At 43.5% G+C, this 20252-nt stretch overlaps 1 protein-coding gene across 1 annotated transcript in view; it reads left to right on the top strand.

The window, feature by feature from the left end:
• Positions 1–20252, top strand: part of TPD52L1 (TPD52 like 1) — a 36395-nt gene that overhangs the window by 12170 nt on the left and 3973 nt on the right. Inside the window, exons 3-7 of the mRNA XM_075553733.1 lie at positions 2419–2567; positions 7314–7415; positions 12637–12651; positions 14509–14547; positions 18489–18549. Coding sequence (XP_075409848.1) covers positions 2419–2567; positions 7314–7415; positions 12637–12651; positions 14509–14547; positions 18489–18549 — 366 coding nt within the window. The remainder of the gene's footprint in view (positions 1–2418; positions 2568–7313; positions 7416–12636; positions 12652–14508; positions 14548–18488; positions 18550–20252) is intronic.

Genomic DNA, 20252 nt, shown 5'->3' with positions numbered 1-20252 from the left:
TTCCCACACTGTCTCTGGTGTTTTCCCCTGTAGAGCTATGGGTCAGTGAGGAGCATCATGTCTCATAGTGGGGCCAGCCATGTAGTCCTCTATGTGGACTGGCTGCTCTAATTGGGAACATCGTCCTCACAGCCTGGTGGGCCAGGATGTACTCCACTCTCCTCCTCCCCTGTCATCTGCTCCCGTGTGCTCCAATCAGATATGCCCCTCTCACAGAGCTGCAGATTCAGTGCCATCCTTTGAAATAAATTTTTCTGACGGGAAGGGCAGGTGTCCACTTAGTAGTTGGGATTGGAGCCGACCCCCCAGACCTCTCCACTTCCCTACTCCACTCCAGCCTGTTGCATTCATGTCTTGGAGCACTGGCAAACAAGTTTTCTAAGTAATACATGTGTATTCATAATATTGGGTGACTTCAAAAAATGTACAGTGTTTGAGCTATGGGAGAAAACAAGTTTGGGGGCAGGGTCAATACAAACATTTTTAGCGAAACTCAAGTTGGCATCTTCCCAAGTGATGGAAGCTTTACAATACGTTTATGAGAATAATTTTACAAGTTCTCAGGGCACCACACGTTTTAGGTGGCTCAAGGTTGGGAAGACCACATCGATAAATTCAAGGCAGAGAGGTTAGCTCACAAGGTCATGGTAACAGTTTGTTTGTTTCCTTTTGTTTCATGGCAAAGGGGTCATCTGGACAGAGTTTCTCAAAAGGCACAGGATGATCCCATAGGCTTACATGAAGAGGATTTAGGAAAATGAAATCTACATTGGTGAGAAGGCCCATGAACGTTGCACCAAGGAATTTTTCCCATCATGACCGTGTACTTGCTCAGTCTTCTAATTCTCTAATTATCACATGCGCATCTTCTTGGGAAGCCTTACCCCATCTACCTTACAGCTCTGATCTTGCCCCCTCAAACTTATTTTTGTTTCCCAAAGATTCAAAAGGAGCATGACTTGAGTCCTTTGAGGCTGCCAGAGTGCCCTTTTGATGTGAAATATATCGGGGAGTACAGAGTTGTTCAGAAAAGGGTGAAAGCAACGGAAACACTGTCCTCAGAAGTGTATTCACCCAGAGAGAGAATACAGAGACAGTAGTATCACATTCTGATCCTTTCTGCTGAATGAAGGTTTCTGTGCTTCTGTAGCAATACTTGTTGGACTTATCCACCTATGCTCTGATAAGATCTACCAAAGGAGATGTACTTGATAACAGTAACTCAAAGGTTACATAGGAAACTTAGGGGACAGTGACTCACTCAGATAAGGATGGTTAAAGGGGTTGCATGACTTGAAGAATGTAAATTAACGTATATATTCTCAATAACAGAAACAACAAATTAAAATAATTTTAAAAGAAAAATTCAGTGTCAATTTAAGACTATGAAAAACTATTGATCCTCATGAGCAATCAAAAAGCAAGTCAAATGAAAAGTGATTTGCAATCTTTATCTATAAAGTGAGCAAAGAATAATTACTACAGAACTCACTGAAGATGTGGTGAGTTTTCATAAATTGTTATGGGCTATACATTGCTGCCTATGTTCTATAAAGGGATTGGACAGTATACTTCAAAAACTTTTAAAAATGTGCATTTCCTTTCCCTTGTAGACTTTGACAGGGGTAGTCAGAGCTTTTTCAAATAAGCAAACTTGAATGTTTATTGCACCTTTATTGCATCTTTTCTATTCTATTGCAGAATAGAAAACTAACTACTATCAATTTACAATTAACTAGTGTGTTAGTCTATGTTCATATAATCACAAGTACTCACAGGCTAGTCATTAAATGGATGTATGATTATTTTTCTTGATGTAGGGAAACTCCTAGGACACACGGATAATTGAAAAGAAGTTATTTATAAACTAAGGCGTGTAGCACAAAACCAATTTTTGTTAAAAAAATGATATCTCTCTCCAACTTTAGAAGATGCTTGTAAGATTAGCCAAGAAATAAGTGCTGGCTATTTTCATCACAAATTAAAAGTGATTATTTTCTTTGTGTTTTGTGTGCAACCAGAATTTTCTCCAGGTGCCCCAAATACTTATATCATCTTAGAGCCAATAAATCTATTTTTATTTTTAAATATTAAAGTAGATGACATCTTCATGTTAGGTTTGGAAGGGCAGAAACTCACTGCCATTGAGTGGATGCTGACTCCTAATGACCCTATAGGGCAAGGTAGAACTGCCCTTATGGGTCCACAGTACGGAAACGTCGCAGGAAAGCGGGTAGAAAGCCTGGTCTTCCTCCTGCTGGCCTTGTGGTCAGCAGCTCAATGCATGGTGGCTCTGAGCCAGGCTTCAGCGAGCAGCAAGAGCTGTGTAAATAAGAGCACACAATGACTGCTTTGCAGTCCAGAGAGCTTTTGTACTTTGTCTGACACATCCCCACGAATTGTCTCTCCTACCTGCAGATAGAGGACGAAATCACGACTTTGCGACAAGTTTTATCTGCAAAAGAAAGGCGTCTGGTTGAGATCAAACAAAAACTCGGCATGAGCCTAATGAATGAACTTAAACAGAACTTCAGCAAGAGCTGGCATGACATGCAAACCACCACTGCGTAAGTACATGTTACAGGATCCTTCAGAATCGCCTTCTCCGATGACACCTGCCCTTTACAAGGTTGGTTTGGGGCTTAGAATTAGGAAAAACGGTCTTGCTTGAAGCAATAGCAGGGATTGTGTACAATCATTAAGTTGCATATGAAACAGACTTAAAAAATAACTTCATGAAATAAAGCTTTGACCATGAAACTCTATTTCCTAGGATTTAAATACATTTTTTCTCTATCATATTTCAAAAATATTCTTTAGGTCTGTATTTTATCATCTTTCCCCATAAAAATGATAAAGGAGCTGGTGTTTCCTTCTTAGAATACTTGACACTCACTACCCACTTTGAATTTCTGACACAAACGGTCAACAGTTTTTCTGGAGCCTTGTCAGCAATGATTGAAACTAAGAATTTGTGCCTCTCATCTTTTGGGGGTGTGCATCTCATCCCTAATTATCCTGGGAAATATTGAGCGCTGAACTTTGGCCAGCAGAAATGGTTTTGGCTTTGCCATTATCGTCTTATCTGTAATAGGCTAGGAACAGAGTGACTGGTTATTCGACACGCATGCTTTCATTAGTTGGCTTTTTAAATTATGTGAGATATTTAAGTTTGGCAATCCTTTTCTAGTGATTTAAAATATTCTGCTTACCAGGTGGTCTTATATTAAAGAGAAGACACATATCTAGCGTCCAAATACGTGATATGGTTTTTCTTCTTTTTGAGGGTGGAATGATTCGGTGACATCACATAAGCTCTAGTTGTAACTCTAGCTCCAAATTCTACCATCAAGAAAGTTTTCTGGGTTACGCAATGCAGGTTCTTCCCTGGTAGCAATGATTAGAATATAAATGTATGGGATTCCTAATACTGAAGTGAGTCAAATTTTTTCTGTACTGATAGTTTCCCCCTGAATTTATGGGGCTTTCAACTCCTGCAAAGACTTATAGTCTCAGAAACTCACAGGGGCAGTTCTCCCCTGTCCGAAAGGGTCGCTATTAGTTCACATGGACTCAATGGCAGTGAGCCCGGAGTTGGTTATAGAGTAGAGGGAGCTGCCAATGATCCACAACAGTTATCTCAGTTTCGCTGGGGCCAAACTCCTTTTCTGGTTGCTGAGAAATGAGGTCTACGACTTTTAGCTTCTGTGTGAAGATATGTTTTGTACAAGGAAGTGGATCTAAGAAGCCTGCAGTCTCCCCAGTGTGGCTCCCTTAGTTTGCATGTGAAATGAGGACAGCTCTCTCCCTGTAAAATGGTCCACACGTCTATACAGGTCTCTTCTTAGGAAGTCCAAGGGCTCATCAGACAGTTGGGGCATAGTCCAGACTGGGGGAGACTAGACCGAGGAGCCCATTGGTTTATCTCTGCAACAAGCAGCAACAGTGGGCCTTATCTGATCTCCTCTGGCTTCTCTATTGCTGTGAGGCAGGGGTCTGACAAGCCTCGATGATCTGTCCTTCTTTACCTAATCTGACACTGTTCCTCCCACACTATTAGACGTCTATGCTGGGCTCTAGAAATCTTTGCAATGACCACACAGAACGGAACAGAAAATACTCACAATTAAGGGTGGGGGGGGGGCGTTAGGGAAGTCAATAGGTGATCAGAAGTCAGGATGAACAAGCCGTCATGAGACAGCCATTGGTCTCCTCAGCCAGCAGCCACATCTCTCTCTCTCTCCAGTTCATCTCTCAGCCGTGTGATCTGTTGGCCTTAGCATGCACGGGCTAGAAAGCCACCCTGCCTGTCACTGTGTCCTACAGCTCCATCGTCTCTGGCCAGAGAAGGAGAGGTTCCTCATAGTCTCTGCACTGCTTCTCTGAGTCTCCGTGCCACAGCCAGTGAGGCCTCTGGTCCCAGCAGCCTCCACCACTTCAGACAGAGGCCTTGAAGGCCTCTTCCCAAGGTTCTCAGGGTTTCTTGCCTCGTGACCTCAAAGATGACCTGGTGCATGGTAACAAAAACTGACTGGTCCAATCTTTTCATGTTATACATGCCTGTTGCCATAGTCCCACCCAATCACTTGGTGGGACTTCCAGAGACATGGGTAGAAGAGCCATATTAGAAATTTCACTCGACCACAACCTCTGGAGGCCAAGCAACCTCTGCCAACCCGACGATGACAAACATGAAGATGAGAAAGGACACATTGCTATGCCTCGCGTTAAAATTTACATCGTTGTACCATATGAACAATGCCTTGAGTCGGTTAGCTATCGTTTAGGCACTAAATTAAACGAGTGCCTGTCTCCAACTTGGTACTGAAGAACAGAACAATAGCAGCGACAGCAACAACACCTAACAACGTAGCAGATGATGTCCTGCACACGGGAGGCTGCCTTCTCTCCAGGTCCCTGCCTCAAGCACAGTCTGTTTCCTCCAGCCCCCGGGCTCCTCGTCACACGGATCGGAGCTTCCTCCTGGGCACACGAACCAGGAACCATCTTTCTGCTTGGCCTCCTTAATCACCCTAACCGGATGCAGGACCAGGCAATTCCAGTCCTTCTGGTTGGGGTAGAGCAGGCGCAATGAGCTGTGTCCAAGACAAATCATTTGCTCTGGGTCTGATGAAGGTAGGTTGGGAAAGGTTCATACTGTTCCTGGAGTTGACAGACAGGAAATATCCAGTCTTGTAAAGAGTTAGCGCCAAGGGAAACATGCTGCATAGTCCCCAAGGCAAGAAGGAGTTTTGGGAACTGGAGGTGGCCCAAGAAAGCATTTTTGTCTTGAATGTAGAAGTTGCATCCTGTTAGCAAGTGGTGGGAGAGAGACGAGGCTTTGCGTTCCTATAAAGATCGATGGAATCAAATCCATCGCAGTGGATTAGGTTGGAACATGAATAAAGGACTCCCAAGGCAGCGTTTAGGGTTAGATGATTTGTGGGAACAGGAGACAAAAAGAAGAGTGGAGACATAAAGGAATGACTGATCTCCAAGGACAACGTGTCCTGAACAGTATGACGCGGCAGCAAAGGCTGGACGATTTGCTGGTGGCTTTGGAGGCACCATGCTCCCGAGGACTGCGGCAGTCGTGACCGGCTACTAACAGCGTCCAGTTTTCCCACTCGCCCGCCGCACCTTCCACTTCCCGATTAGTCATAGATGTCGACAGCTGCTTCCTCTTATTGTGGGTCATGCCACAGGAGCAGGTCAAGGTCTTGAAAGCTTTGCTCCCTCCATATCCATAGAGTGGATTCTACGTTGAGGGGACAGCTCGTCCTCTGAGGGATTCTGAAGGCTTTCCAAGGTGAAGGGCTCGTCTCCCGGCACAGTGTCAACGTTCCACTGCTCTTGATTAGTTCCCATGGCTAATCCCCCGGAATGGATCGCCTGTTCCTGCTTCGTCTGGGAGCTCCGATAAAGCCTGTACAACACGCGTAATCCTGATCTTATTTGAAACACCACTGGCATAGCTTCCAGCATGACAGCAACGAGGGAGCCACCGTTCTCCTACCAGCTTGTCGTTCTGTGGTGGCTTCTGTGTTGCCCCCATCGTGAGGATGAGGCAGGACGGGGCGATGTTTGCGTCCATTTGACGTAGGGTCGCTCCGTGTGGGGGCTGACTGACCGGCACTCACAGCATGTTGGTAGTGTTGCTGAGTCGTGCAAGTGGTATGTGATCAGCTACCAACCCAAAGTTAATTGGTTTGAGCCCAGTAGTGCCATGAAAGCAAAGCCTACACACCTCCTTCTGGAAGTTTACAGCCAAGAAAGCCTTAGGGAATAATTCTGCCCTGTTTTAACTGGAGTGCCATAGTGGCAATTGACTTGATTTCAACAAGTCTGGTTTGGCTTATATATACGTTTCTGGTGATTTACTTCTATTCCTTCAAGTCATGAACCCCCCCCCCCCCCCGCCCCATTTAACTAAATCACTCCTAGAAAGTTCCCATTCCGACCAATGACAGCCCTGTCCTTCCAGTCATTATTGCCCCAATCCTCAGGGCGATCGGTTTGTCGTACTCTCTCACCTGTAATCGCTTGCCCATCTCCAGTCATCCTGTCTCTGTGATCGTCTTGCTTCTGTTGTCACATTTCTCTCTGTCCCTACTGCCAAAGGCCAGCTCAGAACCCCGACAGGGCATCATCTCCAACGCTCTCCATCCATTTAGCCAACACGTATTGCGTTCCTCCTCAATTTGCCAGACACAGGACAGAAAGCGGAACAGCTGCATTGCCTGCAGGAAGTCGCAGTCTAGTGGGGCCATGGGCTTAGAAGGAAATAATTACGGTATTTTAGCCCTAAAATTATTTCTGAATAAAGTCACTACTCTGACTTTAGATAATATGCCCTTAATATTTCCAGCTATAACTAGTACAAAAATTAAATAGCTAGTTATAGCTTTACCTTTTTTCTGATTAAATGTACCCAAACTAGCCAACCTGTGAAAACTTAACTCTCCCGTTAAAACCTACATCCTCTCATTTCTCTGGTGCCTGGTTTTCCTTGGAAAGTTTGATTAGGAAGGGAATATTCTGTCCTTGCTGATTAGCTCCTGTGTTTGTAGGTGAAGGCTGGGGCTCGCATACCTGTGTTGGCACATGCTTAGACTTTCTGAATGCAGACTTCAAGGAGTGACTTTTCTGCTAATAGACAGTCGGTTCAGGATCTTCGAATAATAGTTGGGGACATGTAGCTCTATGGCCCAGCACCTCCCTACATCTGGTTCAGAAAAGGATTTTCAAAATAACAAAGGCGAAGGAAGGTGAATGTGTGTTGGGAGCTCACTGTTATTCTGCTTTGCTTGTAGTTACAAGAAAACCCATGAAACCCTGAGCCACGCAGGGCAGAAGGCAACGGCAGCGTTCAGCAATGTGGGGACAGCCATCAGCAAGAAGTTCGGAGATATGAGGTACGGTGGGAGTAAACCTGGGGACAGTGTGGAGCTCTTGGCTTTCTGAAAAGGGACACTATTACCTCTCAGCTGGTCCCCTTGACACGCTCTCTATTATTATCCTATTTTAATGGATTAGCATTTCAGGTGACGGTTATGGTGACTAAGACAAGTTTTGTGTATTGGCATCTTTTCTGCCTAAAATTCAGACATGGATTTTGTTTCAAAAATGCCACTTCCACGACCCAAAAATAAACATAAAAACCATGGAATGCTTTATGAGCTTATCCCTTCAATTATTCATAATGAGGAGATGTCAATGAAAGTCATACATGCAGCATCTTAACTATTGTCACTTAAATGATCATTTCAAATACACATTGAGCTGAATATGCTTTTAAAAACTACTCTCAGCTACGGTTTTGTAAATACCTACTTATAGCACAGTATTTTTTTCTGTGCTAAGTATATACATATTCATCATTTTATTCTTTTTATTTTCAAAACCATTTTATTGGGAGTCAATGCAGATGCCATATGGTTCCATAGGTCAATCTCATCAAACAGTGTTGTACAATTTCCTCCAAAATCAGTCACGAAACATTCTTTCCCTTCCTCAACTCTTTGACATCAGCTCCTTTTAGCCCCTCCCCATGGGACACCCTGTCCCCCCGCAGCCTCCCCACCGCCAGAAGCCTTCATTCTCCCTGCTGTCCCTATAGGTTTATTAATCCTGACTTCCACATTCCGAAAAACAGAAAAACATGTAACAAAAATCAAGAGGGTGACCCCTAATGGCATAACACTCCTGAGATAAACACCAATATGTACACACAAAAACCGAAAACCCACAGAGAATGTTGACAATCAGCTCAGGCCTAACGTGCATGGCGGGGGGTCAACTGACAAGGTTTGACTTCAAGTCAGGTTTATCCTTTGATCTTCCATAGCCACCTCTCTGATGACTCCACTTGGTAATCACTTTCCTCCCGTCCCTCCCATCCTCCCAGCCCTTGATTACTGATGAGGGAAATCCTCGGAGGGTTGTTTCCTGTGTGGTTCCCATAAATGTATCTTGCGCTCCCACTGTCACCTCTCGCCTTCTGCAAACCAGATTACCACAATTTAGCCTCTGATACTATTCCCTCCTTCGGCTTTGGATGATATGATTTACAATCTTCCGGTGACTGATGTTGGTGTGCTTCTTCCATGTGGATTTAGTTGACATCTCACTTAGATGGCTGCTTGTTTAGAAACAAACCTTTAAGATTTCAGATGGTATTTTATCTGATAGCAGGGCACCATCTAATTTCTTCACCAAATTTTGCTATAGCACCTGCATCTTCTGGGTTCTCTTCCTGAGGGTGAGTGTCAAGCAGGGCCACGATGTAAAAACAAATTGTTGTTAAGTTGGAGCTAGAATGTAGTGCAAACCCAAACCCCATTCCTAGATCTATGTTTTATTCTTAAGAGTACTTTATGGTCTCATATACTTCCTGGTAGTTTTATTTTTCCACTCTACTGACAATTGTGACTATTAATACATATTTTTATACTTACATTTTTAATGGCTATATTGTTTCCCAGTGCATACCTATATTGAAAGTTTTAAATAAATTCTTTTGCCTATTTTTGTTAATTTCATTGTAATATAAATGTTATTTTAAATATTATTTGTTTAAATTCATTATAATATAAAGGATGAGCATTACAGTAGATTTGAACTGAGAACTAATGTGCCACTCTAGGACCTAGAAGGAAAAATATTGGCCATTCGATGTTTCATGTATGTACTAGGATGGTATCTTACATAAAGCTGTTACACTTCCTTGGGGGGGAGTCTTATTTTAGTTTTACTTCGACTGTTCTGCCTTATTTTTTTCTCTAGAAATCAATTTTGTTTTCCTCTCTCGGAGCCACATTACTTTTTAGAACATTTAAAGTACATTTTACATTTCTTCTTTTTTAAAAAGAGCTGTTTATTCCCTGAATTCGTGAACCTTTATCTCTACATTTCCCCACACCTTTGGCACCTAGAGACAAATATGCATCTGTTCGTTATCTCTATGTCTTCGTATTTAAGTTACTATTTTTGTTTCAAAAATGACTGTCGTGCTCAGTATTCGTGCATTAATTTTAAAACTTAGGGCCCTGGTGGCGTAATGTTTACGAATCAGTCTTCAATTTGCACTGCCGGCAAGTTCAAAACCACCAGCAGTTCTGCGGGAGAAAGACTGGGCTTTCCATTCCCGTAAATAGTTACCGTCTGGGAAACCCACGGGGGTCGCCGAGAGTCAGCATTGACTTGATGGTGGTGAGAAAGGTAAACCAGTCTGAGAATGTTGCCTTTTCTTCATCTCTACTCATATTGCAATAAGGAAAAGGAATTGAAATTTATCAAAGGCAGACTGTAATGAGGAGGTAACCTTCTGAATCATTACCTAACCCTATGTTTATTACAGTCATTTTAATGTCATTAAAATGTTTACCTAAGCAAATGAAATAACTTTATAAAACATAAATGATTCTGGCAGCAATTACTAAACATGTTAGTCAAGGATTCAACAGAAGAATTCTTGATCAAAAGGCGGGAGGATGCAGACCAGGATTTCACATTCTCATGAAACGTAGACTTTCTGAGCATGGCGGCTGTATAAGCCCTTGGGGCTATTACCCTGAGACAATCTTTACACCTTAAACTACAAGTATTCCCTATGTCTTGAAATCCAACAATAGCTTAGCTTACTAGTAAAAACAACAACAAAACCCTTGCTTTGAGCTCTTTTAAGAGTTGTTATTCTTTGAACTCTTTTAAGAACTACGTTTATGGATTCAAATTCACAAAAGCAACTACAATGATTCGATAGGAACCTAAGCGGGTAGTGGAGTTAATGAACATAATAAGTTATGAGGAAAAACAACTCTGCTATAGATGGTAAGAATGTAGGCACAACTCAGAGAATGTAATCCGAGTCTCTAACATGCCCGTGTCGACGCTGGCGCACTGGTGCTGCTTTGCTGTGTATCTACCCAGCAACCACCTGAACAAAGTAAATACAACTTAGGAAAACAAAACAATCACAGTCACGACAAAAAGATTTTAAAATATCTGTGTTCACTACATATTTAGGGAAAACCTTTCACTTAAAAATGAAAGTATACACCTCCAGCTAGAATAGTGTTTTCCCATCTTAAGGATCTTAAAACACTTCTGAGACCAGATTCTCCAAGATTTCCCACACAGATAGTCCTGGGTAGAACTGGAACCTCTGCATTTGTAACAAACTGCCAAGAACTTTTATTTTGGGTGGTCAGGTTGTGAGGAAAACCATTAAAGCTTAACTTCTCTGGACCTCACCATAACAAGATTAATCATCTCTGCATTTGAGTTTATCTGACTCATAGGGACCCGATAGGCTGGGAGGAACTGCCCCTGTGGGTTTTCAGCACTGCAACTTTATGGGAGTGGAAACCCTCACCTTTGCCCTGTGGAGTGGCTGGTAGTTTCAAACTGCTGACCTAGTGGTTAGTAGCCCAACCTGTAGCCCACAGTGTCACCTGGGTACATTAGCATTTATACAATAAGGATGCACTTAATGGCATCATCAGATTATTTCAAGAACCGCAGATAGAAGAGCCCCTGGCATGTATTAAACACTCAATAAATGCTCGTTTTTATCTTTATTAAATGATCCTTTTAGTTCTAAGTTAGCTCCATGTGATCTAAATTAAAGAGAGTCCTTTAATGGAAGCCCACTGGGTTTTATAACGGGTCTGCTCATTTTTTCTCTAAGTTGTAAAGAGTGAAGATGTTATTTCATATCTGTAATAGGTTAGCATATTCATGCTCACACACTGATTAGATAATAATAGTTGTGTTTTCTCCTGTTCAGTGTGGCTTTATTTTAGGCTAATGGAGGCCTATTTCCTGAGGGTTCTAAATTTTTCATTAAGTATGCTCTCTACAGAGGCTTACAACACTTTCATTATAAGCTGTCATTAAAAATATTGGAAAATATAACTTATATTTCAATGAGTTCCTTGTGAAAATCATAAGTTTTGCAAAGTTTTTAGTTTTAAACTTTTACATTTTTAAATTGCTAAGTTAAATTAATAGGGACTCTTAAATGAAAAGAATTAGTCAGTTTTAACTTTTCATGTGACGAAAACTGGGTATTCACTGGGGGGCGACAGTGGGGAAATTTTGAAATTGCACTACAGGCATTTTACTGTTCGGAAAGTATCGTACTATTTTAGCTTTTTAGTTTTACACTTTGAGCGTCTTTTGTGCATTTTGGGAACAAACTTCTGAACCTTATCAGGCTGCAAACTGTCGGATACCTGAGAAGAGAAACAGTACCTCACCGTTTTCACTGAAAATAATTCAGAATTTATACTTGCCAAATTTGAAAACCTAGAAATTGGGCCTTTTAAATAATGGAAGAAAAAATATATATAAAGAAATAATGGAAGTAAGAGAACTTATTAGTATTCAATTTAAATGCTCCCTGAAAGTGGGTTATATTTTCAGAGCCCTTATTCTCAATTTCACCTGATCCTGTTCAATGAACTTGGGATTACGCAGGCTCTTTCTGTTCTACGACAGCACATTGATAAAGGCTGCGAGCTACGGGGTTTCCTGGGAAGGTAAAGTGGAGTCACAGTTATGAGCGTTAAGAGGTACACGCTGTGGACCGATAGCCATGTTGACGTTTTCCGGATGCTTTGCAGTAAATGTGTGTGCACTGAGATCTGGTGGGGTGAAAGGCTTGGGAGGGGCATGCGTTTAGGGAGGAGGGCAGCGTCTGTGAACACCCATAGGAAGATCCAAAGCCGGTGCCATCAAGTTGGTCCCAACGTGTGGCGACCACGTGTGTCAGTCAGAGTGCCGACCTGCACCGGCGGGTTGTCCTTGGCCGATGATTTCAGAAGCCGGTGCCCAGGTGCGTGAGTTTCTCTGGACTTGAAGCTTCACTGTTTCCATACAAAACTGAGTGTATTAAACTGTTATTCCACCCAGGGAGCAAAACTTCTCAAAGGTTGACAAAAAACAGTGTACCAAACAAGCCAAAGGAAAACAAAACAAAAAATAATTCAAATTGAGTAGGAGATGGAATGACCCAGTAAGACTACACAGCTCTTAAAAGAGGGGATACTGGGGAGGGGGGAGGCGTGTGGCCATTGCTTTGTGTCCTAATATGTGCTCCTTGGTCTTCTCTCCTTGGCTGCCTGGATGCAGGTCTCACTCCATCGGGTAAGCACCGTCCTGGGTGAGGTGGGCCTTGGCCTGCTTCCTAGAGTCTCTCTGTTCCCATCACACGGTTCCTCCAACAGCAAGACTAGCTCCATTTTCTGGAGCGAGTTAAGGACCAGGAAGCTAGAGATTGTGAGGTCCTCCATCCATCAACAATTCTTATTGTTGTCTTTTGGCGACCTCAAGTCAGTTTACAGGTGCTCTAGTGGCCCAGTCGTTAAGTGCTCAGCTGCTGACTGAAAGGCAGGTGGTTCAAACCCACCTAGTGACTCGCAGGAGCAAGCGAGCTGATCGGCCTGGCCCAAACGCTGCAGTCTTGAAACCCCTTAGGAGCAGTTCTTCGCTCCCATGGGCCTCTCTGAGTCTCCAAGTAGCTCAAGGGCACCTGACAGCAATCTTTACAGGAGCAAGTCACTGGCCTCTCTCCAGAGGAGCTGCTGGCTGGATTCCACCACCATTCACGTCACCGACAGTTCCAACAGCACTACTTTGAAAATTGTCTAGGCTCATTTCTATCTCATGCCTGACTTTACATCAATGTCCTTGATTGATATTGCTGAGGATTTTTTAGTAACTTTTTTCATATGATTTTTGAGGGCATATTTTGCTGATAGTTTCTAAGTAGTGTATGGGTAAGACCATAAGCACCCCTTGACTTTCTTGGTCCTTTTCTCTGTGTCTAGACTCTCTGGTGGTGTCCTGGGTTACACATATTCAGCTGCTAACCATAGGGTCAGCAGTTTGAAACCACCAGCCACTCAGTGGGACAGAGAGAAAGCTTTCTACTCCTATACTAAGTTACAGTCTCAGAACCCCCAGAGGCAGTTCAGGGTTGCTAAGACACAGAATCGACTTGATGGCAGTGAGTCTGAGATTTGAGTTTCTCTTTGTGGTTTAGGGAAATGCTGTTCATACTAATTACTTCAGTGGATCCAGTCAGGTGAGGGTGGTGTGCTTGCTTCCTGACCTGCTGACTTCTGGACAGTGAGGAAGACTGTGAGGGGGGAGCACTATCCCAGGAAGACGAACCTGGTTTTGTTTCTGCCTGTCTTCCAGTTTAATTTCTGAGTAAAACTGACACAGAGAACAGCAGGCCATCAGAGGGAGGAGAAGTCAGCCTGAGTGCTTTAGAATCCTCAGGAGTATTTGTACTTGTACCAGATGTCCTTGACCATTAAATCAGAAGGGATGCCGAGTCCCTGATCTCGTGTGGGATTGTTTGAGCTGTTAACTGTGTACATTACTTTGGACACTTTCCCTACAATGGAACCATGAGCTTCTTATCTGCCTGGGGGTGGTGCCCATCCCTGACTGTTTTCTTGAATAGGAACAGAGTAGCTAGACCTTGCTTGGGCTTGTAGAGAATGGTCCTAAGCCACTGGGGTTAACTGGGTGGGAATCAGACAATTTTCTGGGATTTCCTGGCTTTGGAAACTTACAGGGAGTAAAATAGTATGCCATGGGCCACTTATTGATATCCTCGGAAGCAGGTCAAACCAAAAGAAAACCTACTGACTCCATTGAACAGAGTAGAACCTCTCCCTGATTTCCCAAACGGCAAATCTTTCTGGGAGCCTAGTCTCCTCTTCCTCCTGCAGAGCGGAGGCCTGGCAATTTTCCACCCAGTGATTCACTTTCTGGCCACCAGGGCACCTTGGGAAGCTGACAGTAGCCCATAATACCCAAGGAAAACAAATCGCACATTGGTGGTGTGGGCAGAGCCTCTTTCAGATCTGGGTATTGCTGATTTAATACTGTGCCTAGAGAGTTGATCTTGTACTTATATTACACTATTTTCTCTTTTTTTGTCTCCCCCCCACCCCCGGCCCCACTTTTAATCTGCTTTTGCCATTGAAGCTGCTCCATTCGCCATTCCATAAGCATGCCTGCCATGAGGTAACGTGTGTCAATTACTTTTACAGAATCTTACTTTTAGATCATCTTAATGCAGCATGGGTGTGAAGTTGTTACTTTATTGACATGGGATTTGTGGCCATGGTTTTCTTCTTCTTTCCTTTACGTAAAAGGAAATTCCCCAAGTGCTCAAACTGTCTCTTTTCCCCCAATAACCTTCAGGAGAGACGCTGACAGTTGGGTAGAAGTACAGTGCCTGGGCTTCTGACTGAGGAGTCTCTGCTGGGGGCAAGACGAGTGGCCGACTCATCCTGCTCTCCTCTGGGCAGATGAGCCCGGCCCCATGTGGGTCCACCGAGGCAGAAGGGATGGCATACTTAGCCCAGGGCCTGGAACTTGAAATGTGTTTCTTATGTCAGCAGAACCGAATGGATGCTTGGGAGCAAGTTTAATCAAGAGTAGATCATTAAGAGGGCGGCAGTTCTGGAAAGGACATCCTTAAGGCTTGTCCAGGTCCATCGTAAGGCGAGGTGTCTGTGAACGACGAATATCCTTGAACATGAATGGCCAGTAAGAACCTGCACTCTTCACAATAGCATGGCTTCTTAATAGAATCAGATCCAATCGAATTAAGAGCACTCAGCGCACAAAAATGTCTGTTAGGCTTTCTTTGAAACTGTTGGGTTTTCGTTGTGAGCTTCCAAGAATTAGCTTTGTAGCCCTGGGAATGTCACCTCATGATTTCAGTTTCATCCTGTTGAGCATGAAGGGCTAGAACGACTGAACATCTCGATCAAAGATTCTGCAGAAGAATCCGGATCAAAAAGAACAACATTCAGGACAGAATTGCAAAACAGAGACTTTCTGACACCAGGATGACCCTGAAACGGTTGCCCATAGCTCATCTTTAAACATTTCTGCCTCATACCAAGAACGCTGCTGAAATCTCCCAACGAAGCCACGGCTTCTTCACTAGTAAGACAGCCTGCCCTGAGCACTGGGTCCTCCTCAGGTCAATCTAGATGGGATCCGGTGGACAAGAGCAACTCGAAAGCTGATACAGGAAATGTAGGAAATGGAATGTCTGTTCATGGGGGTAGAGCCATTCAAAGGAGGGGAGAGTATTTGTATACCTGAAGAATGTAACCAATGCCACTGCATTGTACACATAGAAATTATTTACTGGATGTAGATCCTGTGGTTGAAAGGGGTGCCAGCCCCCCACCACTAATCACGGGTTTGATGGGCACGATTGTACGGTTGGGATATATAAATATCATATTAAAGACATTGAGAGCATGAGATAAAAGAAAGTCAAATAATGCAGTTGGACACATCTCATGCTCACCTCCTGGATGGCCATGATCTTACCCATTAGGTCCGCGTACAGCGTGGGCCGAGGCGAGGTGGGGCTGAGATCCAGCAGGAGGTTCGAGCCCTGGCAGGAGGCTGGAGGACCCCGTTTATTGCTAACCAAGGGTTCTATTTACTTCAGGGGGCATGATTGCAGATAAGCACACATCACAGGAAGGGGCAGATGGCCTCCAAGTGTGTAGTCATTCGCAAGCAGCTAAGTTTGGCATATATTTGGGGGAAACAACTTGAAAAAAATCCTTCTGATTCCTATAATATCCCACCACAATGTATTCTCAACAACAGACAAAAATTAATTATGTAAAAATAATATAAAAGGGCTAGAACCCAATGTCCAGCTTGTCTCCTGATGTTCCCCTTGGGGCCCGTAGGTGTTGCGAGAAAGCAAGGGGCTGGGGCTCTGTCCTGCTCCGCTCAGGGCAGAGCACCTCGGACCTGCTGCACATGCTGAGGGCTGGATCCAGTTTTGAAGGGATTCAGTGACTCTCAACAACGTGAGGTCACTGAAGCTAAGTCGATTCCAGGGTCATTTTTCGTGAGAGAGTTTGCAGGTGGCCGTGCATGCCATGATTAAATCTGATTAGACTTTCTCCACCACGGCGTCTTCTCTAAGTTCATTAGGGAAGGCCTGCTCTCTCACGCCTGGTACAGTCTCATCCGTGCTGGGCTTCTTTAGTAAATTTGTTGACATGGAAATTTAAGTACTTGTTTCCCCTCACTTGGTAACAAGTGTCAAGCATATAGACTTAGATGTAGATGAGATTGCTTAGTGCACCCTTGGAAGATTCGCTCCCTACTCCAGCAAAACCCACATGGAGCACCTGCTAAAACTTGTGGCTCTGAGCACCCCTCATTTAGTTTTGAGACGGAATGTTCAAAGAAGGCTTGGGCATGTCTTTTCTGTGTGAGCTAGGAATCTGTCTAGTGACATATTGGTCACATGCAGTCCCCATAAGCTAGCTAGAAATAAACCTTAAAAATGCTTCTTTTACTCATCTGACCTATACCCGAGCCATCAGACTTGTTTTTCTGCCACCTGTCATTCTGCACATAATGACTGATGATCGTCATGTAAGGAGACCAAATAGAAGTTGTGATCAAACGGCAGACACACATACAAGAAAGGTTTCCAAAAATTGGTAGGGAAATGTCATTAATTTTTTAATTCTATTTTCCACAAACTTTTGTAGGCCATCTACATAGATTGTTCCTTAGGGATCGTTCATTAGGATTCTTCACTAGAAATTTGGTTGACATTGAGTCACATATAAGGTATGCCCCTGGGCCCCCTGAATGCCCCCTACTTAATTCATGCAGCTTGAATGCAAATGAATTTTTGAGCATTAGGGATGTCACAATCTCAGGGGACAAAGCCAAATTTATTAATTAGAAAACATACACACACATGTTCATTTCTGTGCCCTCCCTTATAGCCCTGCTTCTCCATTGAACTCCTCAGGGAACGCAGGACTGTTTTATGGCCATTCTCCCTTTGGAGGTTCTAAGCCAGTTCTCTGATTTCACTTCACACTCGAGAGATGAGGTAGCTGATCCAGTAACATCCCGTTGAACTTTGTCCCTTGAAAGATGCAGTCCTTTGTTACTAAACACTGACGTGGATCCAAGTTGTAACCAGGGTCTTCTTTGTTCACTTCCTGTTCCTTTAGTTGAACTTGGAGATACTATTTTCAGTGGTAATGACATTACTAAATAGAAATGGCACCAAATGGCCAAATGTCATATAGAAAACTATTAGATGCCAAATGAAGCACCCAGCTCTGACGGTAAGACAGGATATTGAACACAATGAGTGAGTGACAAAGAAAATGCCAATATGCATTTAGTAGGCGCTGTCTGATAAGAGAATAACTCCATATTTTTTAGAAGAAAGGTGAAAAACATGGCCCCTAGCACCATTGATGATCAGGTATTAAGCAAGCAGTGGGTGTGTTTTAACATAAAACACCGGCATCATTGGCTTTTAGAGATACCACTTCATAGAAGTTAATGATAGTTTTTTAAGGCATGGAAAAGAAACAAAGCTTACGCACCTTCCTGTCCTTGAACCATTTCTGGCATACTCCACATTCACTGTAATAAGAAATAACCTTGCTTCTCCAGTTGGCACATTCAAACATGATTCTTCAGACAGGCTTTCTACTGCTTACCAAAACAGAACAATCAAGCTCAGGAAAGGAGTGTTACAGTGGAAAGGAATTTGATCAGTAAACGGAGTTAAGCTATCACTCCTTCCAGTCACTAGAAATACAGTGGTGACTGTGAATTACTGCACTCATGTCACTGTACAGGGACACACATGAGACCACCAGGAATTGGACTGAACGGTAACTGGAGATCATTGCCCAGTCTTGTATTATTTATTCTATAGTTGAGTATCAGGACGTTTTACTGACAATCATAAATATCCAGTGATGGCTTTGTGGACCCCCCCAAGCTGATGAGCAATGTATTTTAAAACATGGTTGAGGTGGGAGGCAAGCTGATAGCCAGCTCTGCTTAGGCGATGTTTACAAATAACAGAACACTTCAACAGCATGGTTGCTACGACAGCTAGGTATGTGGGGCTGACCTCTTTTCTTTTATTTTAGGAATTCTCCTACTTTCAAATCATTTGAGGAGAGGGTTGAGACAACTGTCACAAGCCTTAAGGTACAGACAAGCGCATTCTGTGTGGTTGAGTCCCTTGAATCAGGCAGCTTAGTCATTGCCGTGGTTGGTGGTTAGTTCTGAAGGTGATATGAGTCAGTGTTCTGTGCATCCACGAAGGGCAGATCCTTTCCCTGCACATGCCAATCTCTAAAGAAAACCAGTATTCAACAGTGTTTTCTGTACTGTCATCCATTCAGGGACAAACTGGTCATTGAAGTGTAATGAGGTTTGTGTTCATTATCAATCTCCTTGGTGGGTTAGAAGTCTTATTCCACCCCCCCCCAAGCAGCTATGTGAGAAACGTAGATGGGATGAAGGGTATGTAAATCTGAATGTGGAGCATGAGCTAATGTTCAGTCACAGCTCAAAGCTCCTCCAGTTTGGACTTGGACCAACAAACATGAACTTGGTGAGAAGCATTAAACTGCCACCCCAAGCCATCCGCAACCTAAAGAGGTCTGCTAAACTCACACTGAGCACAATCTGACCACCGAGGGAATGGTAACCGGAGCCACAAGGCCTTGTTCTGTATTAATGCATTTGCTCTCTGGGTCGCAACTGAAATAATACCTGTTACATATTTCTTGGCTGAGAATAGACCAAGTACAGAGGAGAAAAAGAGCACAAATAGAACCAGTCTCATCTTAAGTTGCATAAGGTCAGGAAAAATCATTAAGACCGCGAAGATGACTATTTTTTAAGGATCTCTCCTAAACATTGACTTGATTCCATCTTGTAATAATTATCACTACTTTGTGTACAATCCATTTTTGTGCTTAACTAAAGCAGATATAGGGGCTTGCTGGCTAGTCAACTCTGAGTGTTTCGTCACCACGTGACTCTTTTCAAATGTGCTAGACCTGATGGGCGTTCACGAGACTCCGTTCTTGGCGAGATGCTCTTAATTGTGACTCAGGGTTTTTTCCTTAGGGAAGGCCTTCACCATAGTCTTCCACCTCATTACACCCGAGGCACGTGGTTTAAGGCCCAAGAATGAAATAATTTCTCTGTGTTCACTATGCCTTAATCGGTAACATTCATTAAGTAGAGGCTTCTAATTGTTCACCATTCTGCTGTCAACATCATTGTGGATTGGATGTACACGAACCAGTTCCAGCCAATGAACCAGTTTTTACTCAGTCCATTCTGACTCCTGATGGTCCTGAAGGGCAGTGTAGACGTACCCCTTAGGGTCTGGGGGCTGTGAATCCTTTACCAGAGCTGACTGCCTCATTGCTGTCCTGCATGCACCAGAGGGACATGCCACACTGCCCCACGTTGAAGGACAGCTTTGGTAAAGGTTGTAGACATTTCTCTTGCTAGAATGTTGTCTCAGAACTCAAAGCTCTGAAATCTTAGGACTTGATTGCTCAGCTTTTGCTTTTTAACCCTAGACAATGCAAGAGGGATGGCTTCTTTTGTTAGGTAAGTTCTGACGTAGGAGAGGTTGTACTTTGTAGGTTTTCTTTAGAAGAACGGGATATGAAGCAGCAGAAGAACAATAAAGAGCCACCTCTTTCCCTTTGCTTTTACAAAGTTCTGGTAAGCTCGCAACTCAGATATGAGCGTTTGATCCCCACTCTCATTCTGTCACGTCAAGGCGTCCTCTTCGGACATGCATGTCACCAGCTCTGATTAACACAGCCTGGCTTTCCAGACCTGACGGTGGATTCTGTGCATGATTACCTATGGGATTCATGAGG

Source organism: Tenrec ecaudatus, chromosome 7 (assembly GCF_050624435.1).
Source record: "Tenrec ecaudatus isolate mTenEca1 chromosome 7, mTenEca1.hap1, whole genome shotgun sequence".
In the NCBI taxonomy this organism is placed as follows: domain Eukaryota; kingdom Metazoa; phylum Chordata; class Mammalia; order Afrosoricida; family Tenrecidae; genus Tenrec; species Tenrec ecaudatus.
The sequence above is the reverse complement of the archived record's forward strand: the minus strand, read 5'-3'. Positions and strand labels throughout refer to the sequence as shown.